This window comes from Rana temporaria, chromosome 10 (genome assembly GCF_905171775.1).
Source record: "Rana temporaria chromosome 10, aRanTem1.1, whole genome shotgun sequence".
Taxonomy (NCBI): Eukaryota; Metazoa; Chordata; class Amphibia; order Anura; family Ranidae; genus Rana; species Rana temporaria.
This window is the reverse complement of record NC_053498.1, coordinates 152,205,906-152,216,250: the sequence shown is the minus strand read 5'-3', so window position 1 is coordinate 152,216,250 and position 10,345 is coordinate 152,205,906. Positions and strand designations below refer to the sequence as shown.

Here is a 10,345-nt window from a genome sequence, read left to right as displayed (position 1 = left end):
TACGATATCACGCTCCTATCATACGATATCACGCTCCTATCATACGATATCACTCTCCTATCATACGATATCACGCTCCTATCTGTACGATATCACTCTCCTATCATACGATATCACGCTCCTATCTGTACGATATCACTCTCCTATCATACGATATCACGCTCCTATCATACGATATCACACTCCTATCATAGGATATCACGCTCCTATCATACGATATCACGCTCCTATCATATGATATCACGCTCCCATCATACGATATCACGCTCCTATCTGTACGATATCACGCTCCTATCATACGATATCACGCTCCTATCATACGATATCACTCTCCTATCATACGATATCACGCTCCTATCATACGATATCACGCTCCTATCATACGATATCACGCTCCCATCATACGATATCACGCTCCTATCTGTACGATATCACGCTCCTATCATACGATATCACGCTCCTATCATACGATATCACTCTCCTATCATACGATATCACGCTCCTATCATACGATATCACGCTCCTATCATACGATATCACGCTCCTATCATACGATATCACGCTCCTATCATACGATATCACGCTCCTATGCTACGATATCACGCTCCTATCCTACGATATCACGCTCCTATCATAGGATATCACGCTCCTATCATACAATATCATACTCCTATTATATGATTGCAGTCATACAATGTCTTCATTAAAACTTTTCAATAAAAATTTATTGAAATAGAAAAATAATTATCTCTGAAGCCGGTATGTAGGAGATATTAGAGATGAAAGCTGATCGATAAATAAGACATCTGAGAAATCACAGCTCTTCCTGATTGGCCACAGGCTTCCATCCTCGGGGATTATTCGATCAGAGCAGGCATAGGTTGAGGTCGCAGCACGATCCCGGCTCCCCCTTCGTCTTCCAAATAGTGACCTTTCTTTTCCCATTGGGGCAATTATTCACACAACGTTCAAAGTGACATGTACAGTAGCTGGGGATGGTGGGGCAGCACTCTCCATAGGGGGTATGAGGCTTGGTGAGCACGGAGTCCGGGGGGCAGGTCGGGACTTTTACCTCTGGACAAGTCACATTGGCACACAGGCGCTTCACTGTAAGAAAAGAAGAGGAAATGTTAACGATAATAATTCTCAATAAATTGTCACTGGAGAGGGGAGATACTATAGTATAATTCTATCCCTGAAGAAGTCACGTGACCAGTGACGCAACGCGTCGGTTGGAGCCAGTGACATCATTGCTGGTGACTCCGATACCCGCAAGAGCGGTGAGGAGGCGATTTATCTCGTTCCTATCGTTCTATGCCTTTTTCAAGTTTTCTAAATATGAGCAGATGGATTTTAGCTCTAATAAATGCAACGTTTTATTAGCAGTATTGCGCTATGATTGTTTTTCCCTTTACTTTGAGTTATATCTTTTTGGGAGACAAGTGTTGCATATCGAAATTACAGTAGGAGGATAAGAGCCCCGGATCAGGCTGGGGAGGATAAGAGACCCGGATCAGGCTGGGGAGGATAAGAGACCCGGATCAGGCTGGGGAGGATAAGAGACCCGGATCAGGCTGGGGAGGATAAGAGACCCGGATCAGGCTGGGGAGGATAAGAGACCCGGATCAGGCTGGGGAGGATAAGAGACCCGGATCAGGCTGGGGAGGATAAGAGACCCGGATCAGGCTGGGGAGGATAAGAGACCCGGATCAGGCTGGGGAGGATAAGAGACCGGGATCACGTTGGGGAGGATAAGAGACCCGGATCAGGCTGGGGAGGATAAGAGACCCGGATCAGGCTGGGGAGGATAAGAGACCCGGATCAGGCTGGGGAGGATAAGAGACCGGGATCACGTTGGGGAGGATAAGAGACCCGGATCAGGCTGGGGAGGATAAGAGACCCGGATCAGGCTGGGGAGGATAAGAGACCCGGATCAGGCTGGGGAGGATAAGAGACCCGGATCAGGCTGGGGAGGATAAGAGACCCGGATCAGGCTGGGGAGGATAAGAGACCGGGATCACGTTGGGGAGGATAAGAGACCGGGATCACGTTGGGGAGGATAAGAGACCCGGATCAGGCTGGTGAGGATAAGAGACCCGGATCAGGCTGGGGAGGATAAGAGACCCGGATCAGGCTGGGGAGGATAAGAGACCCGGATCAGGCTGGGGAGGATAAGAGACCCGGATCAGGCTGGGGAGGATAAGAGACCGGGATCACGTTGGGGAGGATAAGAGACCCGGATCAGGCTGGGGAGGATAAGAGACCCGGATCAGGCTGGGGAGGATAAGAGACCCGGATCAGGCTGGGGAGGATAAGAGACCCGGATCAGGCTGGGGAGGATAAGAGACCCGGATCAGGCTGGGGAGGATAAGAGACCCGGATCAGGCTGGGGAGGATAAGAGACCCGGATCAGGCTGGGGAGGATAAGAGACCAGGATCAGGCTGGTGAGGATAAGAGACCCGGATCAGGCTGGGGAGGATAAGAGACCGGGATCAGGCTGGGGAGGATAAGAGACCCGGATCAGGCTGGGGAGGATAAGAGACCCGGATCAGGCTGAGGAGGATAAGAGACCCGGATCAGGCTGGGGAGGATAAGAGACCCGGATCAGGCTGGGGAGGATAAGAGACCCGGATCAGGCTGGGGAGGATAAGAGACCCGGATCAGGCTGGTGAGGATAAGAGACCGGGATCAGGCTGGGGAGGATAAGAGACTGGGATCAGGCTGGGGAGGATAAGAGACCGGGATCACGTTGGGGAGGATAAGAGACCGGGATCACGTTGGGGAGGATAAGAGACCCGGATCAGGCTGGGGAGGATAAGAGGCCCGGATCAGGCTGGGGAGGATAAGAGACCCGGATCAGGCTGGGGAGGATAAGAGACCCGGATCAGGCTGGGGAGGATAAGAGACCCGGATCAGGCTGGGGAGGATAAGAGACCCGGATCAGGCTGGGGAGGATAAGAGACCCGGATCAGGCTGGGGAGGATAAGAGACCCGGATCAGGCTGGGGAGGATAAGAGACCAGGATCAGGCTGGTGAGGATAAGAGACCCGGATCAGGCTGGGGAGGATAAGAGACCGGGATCAGGCTGGGGAGGATAAGAGACCGGGATCAGGCTGAGGAGGATAAGAGACCCGGATCAGGCTGGGGAGGATAAGAGACCCGGATCAGGCTGGGGAGGATAAGAGACCCGGATCAGGCTGGGGAGGATAAGAGACCCGGATCAGGCTGGGGAGGATAAGAGACCAGGATCACGTTGGGGAGGATAAGAGACCCGGATCACGTTGGGGAGGATAAGAGACCCGGATGGGGCTGGGGAGGATAAGAGACCCGGATCAGGCTGAGGAGGATAAGAGACCCGGATCAGGCTGGGGAGGATAGGAGACCCGGATCACGTTGGGGAGGATAAGAGACCCGGATCAGGCTGGGAGGATAAGAGACCCGGATCAGGCTGGGGAGGATAAGAGACCCGGATCAGGCTGGGGAGGATAAGAGACCCGGATCAGGCTGGGGAGGATAAGAGACCCGGATCAGGCTGGGGAGGATAAGAGACCCGGATCAGGCTGGGAGGATAAGAGACCCGGATCAGGCTGGGAGGATAAGAGACCCGTAACTCTGCTGGGAAGCCAAAGTGTTTTTTTTCTTTTCTGTTTTTATGCTGAAATAAGCTATTTTTGTTTGTTTATACATCATTTATTTATTCTGTGTATATGTAAGAAAAAACACCCTACGCGTTTCGACTCAAACGGTCTTTACTGCGCCCCACATTGCTTTTTATTGTGATCGCTATTTTACCCGTCATTCATGTATGACATTTTGTATAAATAAAGCTGGTTTGACCTGCACCATCGGGAGCTTCTCTTCCTTCCATTTTCTGGAGTTGGTCTGGAACCCTCCTGCCATTCCTCTGTGGGTGGAAACCCTCCTGCCATTCCTCTGGGGGTGGAAACCCTCCTGCCATTCCTCTGGGGGTGGAAACCCTCCTGCCATTCCTCTGGGGGTGGAAACCCTCCTGCCATTCCTCTGGGGGTGGAAACCCTCCTGCCATTCCTCTGTGGGTGGAAACCCTCCTGCCATTCCTCTGGGGGTGGAAACCCTCCTGCCATTCCTCTGGGGGTGGAAACCCTCCTGCCATTCCTCTGGGGGTGGAAACCCTCCTGCCATTCCTCTGGGGGTGGAAACCCTCCTGCCATTGCTCTGTGGGTGGAAACCCTCCTGCCATTCCTCTGTGGGTGGAAACCCTCCTGCCATTCCTCTGGGGGTGGAAACCCTCCTGCCATTCCTCTGGGGGTGGAAACCCTCCTGCCATTCCTCTGTGGGTGGAAACCCTCCTGCCATTCCTCTGTGGGTGGAAACCCTCCTGCCATTCCTCTGTGGGTGGAAACCCTCCTGCCATTCCTCTGGGGGTGGAAACCCTCCTGCCATTCCTCTGTGGGTGGAAACCCTCCTGCCATTCCTCTGTGGGGGGAAACCCTCCTGCCATTCCTCTGTGGGTGGAAACCCTCCTGCCATTCCTCTGTGGGTGGAAACCCTTCTGCCATTCCTCTGGGGGTGGAAACCCTCCTGCCATTCCTCTGTGGGTGGAAACCCTCCTGCCATTCCTCTGTGGGTGGAAACCCTCCTGCCATTCCTCTGTGGGTGGAAACCCTCCTGCCATTCCTCTGTGGGTGGAAACCCTCCTGCCATTCCTCTGTGGGTGGAAACCCTCCTGCCATTCCTCTGTGGGTGGAAACCCTCCTGCCATTCCTCTGTGGGTGGAAACCCTCCTGCCATTCCTCTGGGGGTGGAAACCCTCCTGCCATTCCTCTGGGGGTGGAAACCCTCCTGCCATTCCTCTGTGGGTGGAAACCCTCCTGCCATTCCTCTGTGGGTGGAAACCCTCCTGCCATTCCTCTGTGGGTGGAAACCCTCCTGCCATTCCTCTGTGGGTGGAAACCCTCCTGCCATTCCTCTGGGGGTGGAAACCCTCCTGCCATTCCTCTGTGGGTGGAAACCCTCCTGCCATTCCTCTGTGGGTGGAAACCCGTTATCTCCCCCTGCCGGACCACCTCTTCCATCCAGGATTGGGGATCACAAGGACCCTTTATTACCATCCAGACCATCTGGGATCTGAAGCCCGTATGACCCCCTGATGTATAACAGACGCCTCCACCCCGTTCGGTGAGAGTATCCGACCCGTCTAGGCTTTGGAGATTCTGAAGCCGCGTACACACGATCGGATATCTGATGGAATCTAATCCCATGGATTTTTTCATTGGATATCAGATGAATCTGACTTTCATCAGTCTTGCCTACACACCATCAGTCAAAAATCCGATCGTTTCCAGCGTGGTGACGTAAAACACAACGACGAGCCGAGAAAAATGAAGTTCAATGCTTCCGAGCATGCGTCGACTTGATTCTGAGCATGCGTGGATTTTTGACCAATGGATTTCCCCACAGACGATCGCTTTTTTCTACCGGTTTTTTAACCATAAGAAATTTTTTTTTTTTCACCGATGGATAAAAAAACGATGGGGCCCACACACGATCGATTCGTCCGATGAAAATGCTCCGATCGTGTGTACAGGGCTTGAGAGTGACTCGTTCCCTCTCACTCATTGGGAAGAATCCTTCTTATAAGGACTTTGTCTCTCCTTCCCGCTTCTCAGAACTTTATTCGTTTACATTCCGGGTTATTTTCCACCAATCACGTTGTGTCCTTTTATGTAAGAATGTCTTCATTGTGTTTATTAGAAATCCTACAAACAAACATGTGACCTAATATAAGAAGACTTACTGAGAGATTTATAACACTGATCTTTGTTTTCGAACTGAAACGTTCGATCACATCCGCCGGAGGAGCAGAGACATTCGTCCCCCACCGAGTCACATCCGCTCCGGGAACATTTATAATCGTACAGATGATCGAATTCCGCTGCAGGAATGAGAGACAAACAATCAATCTCCTAACACGACATCATGATATCAGTCCAGCTTATTTACTAAAAACGAAACCGCGAAATGGGAATCCGGAGAGTGATTATCAGACTCTATGGTGAGAATCCGGAGAGTGATTATCAGAGTCTATGGTGGGAATCCGGAGAGTGATTATCAGACTCTATGGTGGGAATCCGGCGAGTGATTATCAGATTCTATGGTGGGAATCCGGCGAGTGATTATCAGACTCTATGGTGGGAATCCGGAGAGTGATTATCAGACTCTATGGTGGGAATCCGGCGAGTGATTATCAGACTCTATGGTGGGAATCCGGCGAGTGATTATCAGACTCTATGGTGGGAATCCGGAGAGTGATTATCAGACTCTATGGTGGGAATCCGGCGAGTGATTATCAGACTCTATGGTGGGAATCCGGTGAGTGATTATCAGACTCTATGGTGGGAATCCGGCGAGTGATTATCAGACTCTATGGTGGGAATCCGGCGAGTGATTATCAGACTCTATGGTGGGAATCCGGCGAGTGATTATCAGACTCTATGGTGGGAATCCGGAGAGTGATTATCAGACTGTATGGTGGGAATCCGGCGAGTGATTATCAGACTCTATGGTGGGAATCCGGCGAGTGATTATCAGACTCTATGGTGGGAATCCGGAGAGTGATTATCAGACTCTATGGTGGGAATCCGGAGAGTGATTATCAGACTCTATGGTGGGAATCCGGCGAGTGATTATCAGACTCTATGGTGGGAATCCGGCGAGTGATTATCAGACTCTATGGTGAGAATCCGGAGAGTGATTATCAGACTCTATGGTGGGAATCCGGCGAGTGATTATCAGACTCTATGGTGGGAATCCGGTGAGTGATTATCAGACTCTATGGTGGGAATCTGGCGAGTGATTATCAGACTCTATGGTGGGAATCCGGCGAGTGATTATCAGACTCTATGGTGAGAATCCGGCGAGTGATTATCAGACTCTATGGTGGGAATCCGGCGAGTGATTATCAGACTCTATGGTGGGAATCCGGCGAGTGATTATCAGACTCTATGGTGGGAATCCGGAGAGTGATTATCAGACTCTATGGGGGGAATCTGGTGAGTGATTATCAGACTCTATGGGGGGAATCTGGCGAGTGATTATCAGACTCTATGGTGAGAATCCGGCACGTGATTATCAGACTCTATGGGGGGAATCCGGAGAGTGATTATCAGACTCTATGGTGGGAATCCGGAGAGTGATTATCAGACTCTATGGTGGGAATCCGGCGAGTGATTATCAGACTCTATGGTGGGAATCCGGCGAGTGATTATCAGACTCTATGGTGGGAATCCGGAGAGTGATTATCAGACTCTATGGTGGGAATCTGGCGAGTGATTATCAGACTCTATGGTGGGAATCCGGAGAGTGATTATCAGACTCTATGGTGGGAATCCGGAGAGTGATTATCAGACTCTATGGTGGGAATCCGGAGAGTGATTATCAGACTCTATGGTGGGAATCCGGAGAGTGATTATCAGACTCTATGGTGGGAATCTGGTGAGTGATTATCAGACTCTATGGTGGGAATCCGGAGAGTGATTATCAGACTCTATGGTGGGAATCCGGAGAGTGATTATCAGACTCTATGGTGGGAATCCGGCGAGTGATTATCAGACTCTATGGGGGGAATCCGGAGAGTGATTATCAGACTCTATGGTGGGAATCCGGAGAGTGATTATCAGACTCTATGGGGGGAATCCGGCGAGTGATTATCAGACTCTATGGTGGGAATCCGGAGAGTGATTATCAGACTCTATGGGGGGAATCCGGCGAGTGATTATCAGACTCTATGGTGGGAATCCGGAGAGTGATTATCAGACTCTATGGTGGGAATCCGGAGAGTGATTATCAGACTCTATGGTGGGAATCCGGAGAGTGATTATCAGACTCTATGGGGGGAATCCGGCGAGTGATTATCAGACTCTATGGTGGGAATCCGGAGAGTGATTATCAGACTCTATGGGGGGAATCCGGCGAGTGATTATCAGACTCTATGGTGGGAATCCGGAGAGTGATTATCAGACTCTATGGGGGGAATCCGGCGAGTGATTATCAGACTCTATGGTGGGAATCCGGAGAGTGATTATCAGACTCTATGGTGGGAATCCGGCGAGTGATTATCAGACTCTATGGTGGGAATCCGGAGAGTGATTATCAGACTCTATGGTGGGAATCCGGAGAGTGATTATCAGACTCTATGGTGGGAATCCGGAGAGTGATTATCAGACTCTATGGGGGGAATCCGGAGAGTGATTATCAGACTCTATGGTGGGAATCCGGAGAGTGATTATCAGACTCTATGGGGGGAATCCGGCGAGTGATTATCAGACTCTATGGTGGGAATCCGGAGAGTGATTATCAGACTCTATGGTGGGAATCCGGAGAGTGATTATCAGACTCTATGGTGGGAATCCGGAGAGTGATTATCAGACTCTATGGGGGGAATCCGGCGAGTGATTATCAGACTCTATGGTGGGAATCCGGAGAGTGATTATCAGACTCTATGGGGGGAATCCGGCGAGTGATTATCAGACTCTATGGTGGGAATCCGGAGAGTGATTCTCAGACTCTATGGTGGGAATCCGGCGAGTGATTATCAGACTCTATGGTGGGAATCCGGGATCTTTGTTGTTTCTTGAAGCCAAACTCCGGCTATTTCAAGAAGACACAATGGGAAGGAGAGGGAATATTTGATTGATTTGGTTGTTTATACAAATCAATGTTTTATCTGTAGGATAAATTGGTTGCGTTTTTGGAAAATGTCGTTTTTTGTGTTTTTGTAGACAAAGGAAGAAAGAATGGTGACTCTGTAGCCTAATAGAAAAAGAAGAACATTTGGTGAAGCGTCCTTACGGTAATCGTATTGGCGGTCGCAGTACAGGGGGGTGTACTGCGCCATATCGAAGTCGAGGATACAGGTATGTTTGGTGACGCAGTCGCACGTTCCCATCGCCCGGTAACAGCCGCTTCGTTGGGGGCAGTTTTCATCATCGTCTTCCATGTATGCTTTGGATCTTTCCCCTGGAATTTCTGTTTGGAAGATAAAAGAAGATTGGATCATGTATTGGCAGATTGTTCTCTTATAATGGTCTTACACGCTTCTATTTCCAATCGATCGTATTGCTTCGATTGACAGCACTGAGATGCTTTGAATACGATAATATTTTAATTGATCAGACAATGAGATTACATGATGGAAATCATTGATAATTAACAACTGTATCTTCCTATTATCAATCAAAATCGGCTTCCCTATGTGTGGCATATTGATTGACTCCATTCAGTCCACCTATCCATCAGAATACATGTGCTTCTCTCTTGTGGAGTCTCTCATAAGATAGAGATAGGACCACCGGGGTGACGTGACGAGGCTCTGTGGCTTACGCATGAATTTGCAAATGTCTGCAGACTGAACCCCAGTTTTAACTCATACTGTTAGGTTGATTTGGTTGTCAGCGGGCTGGCCAGTGAGTAAAGCTTGGATCTTTCCTTGGATTTATCCTTGATCTTGTTTATATCATATTGATTGATTAGGCTGCAGACAATAAATTGAATATTGCTATCAGGAGAGATTTAATTGGAAAAGAAATGGAATATGTATCAGAGTGTGCGGCCACCATTCAACTGGGCATGGATGGCTTGAATTTTGCCCAATAATAGGTTGGGTGTATAGTTGGGGGGGAGGGTTATAGGTTGGGTGTATAGTTGGGGGGGGGTTATAGGTTGGGTGTATAGTTGGGGGGGAGGGTTATAGGTTGGGTGTATAGTTGGGGGGGAGGGTTATAGGTTGGGTGTATAGTTGGGAGGGAGGGTTATAGGTTGGGTGTATAGTTGGGGGGGGAGGGTTATAGGTTGGGTGTATAGTTGGGGGGAGGGTTATAGGTTGGGTGTATAGTTGGGAGGGAGGGTTATAGGTTGGGTGTATAGTTGGGGGGGGAGGGTTATAGGTTGGGTGTATAGTTGGGGGGGAGGGTTATAGGTTGGGTGTATAGTTGGGAGGGAGGGTTATAGGTTGGGTGTATAGTTGGGGGGGGAGGGTTATAGGTTGGGTGTATAGTTGGGGGGAGGGTTATAGGTTGGGTGTATAGTTGGGGGGAGGGTTATAGGTTGGGTGTATAGTTGGGGGGGAGGGTTATAGGTTGGGTGTATAGTTGGGGGGGAGGGTTATAGGTTGGGTGTATAGTTGGGGGGAGGGTTATAGGTTGGGTGTATAGTTGGGGGGGAGGGTTATAGGTTGGGTGTATAGTTGGGGGGAGGGTTATAGGTTGGGTGTATAGTTGGGGGGGAGGGTTATAGGTTGGGTGTATAGTTGGGGGGAGGGTTATAGGTTGGGTGTATAGTTGGGGGGAGGGTTATAGGTTGGGTGTA

The 10,345-nt window shown here is 50.1% G+C and overlaps 1 protein-coding gene across 2 annotated transcripts; it reads right to left on the bottom strand.

Annotated features, from left to right (window-relative positions):
• Positions 1-699: 699 nt before the first annotated feature.
• Positions 700-9,039, bottom strand: LOC120915782 (cysteine-rich motor neuron 1 protein-like). 2 transcript variants are annotated; one of them, XM_040326575.1, is made up of 3 exons: positions 8,831-9,037; positions 5,778-5,915; positions 700-1,107 (listed from the first exon to the last, which is right to left on the bottom strand). In XM_040326575.1, exons 1-3 carry the CDS (start codon positions 8,976-8,978, stop codon positions 866-868), a joined length of 528 nt encoding a protein of 175 aa, XP_040182509.1. In that variant the 5' UTR covers positions 8,979-9,037; the 3' UTR covers positions 700-865. The 2 variants fall into 2 exon arrangements, with proteins under 2 accessions (XP_040182509.1, XP_040182510.1); XM_040326576.1 differs by lacking the exon at positions 5,778-5,915 and having other exon boundaries at positions 8,831-9,039.
• Between the last annotated feature and the right edge of the window lie 1,306 nt (positions 9,040-10,345).

Coding starts and splice junctions, on each gene's coding strand:
- LOC120915782 (XM_040326575.1), bottom strand. CDS start 8,978: ATGGAAGACGATGATGAAAACTGCCCCCAACGAAGCGGCTGTTACCGG. Junction 5,916..8,830: donor CGACCGCCAATACGATTACC/GTAAGGACGCTT, acceptor TCATTCCTGCAG/CGGAATTCGATCATCTGTAC. Junction 1,108..5,777: donor TCAGTGTTATAAATCTCTCA/GTAAGTCTTCTT, acceptor CTTTTCTTACAG/TGAAGCGCCTGTGTGCCAAT.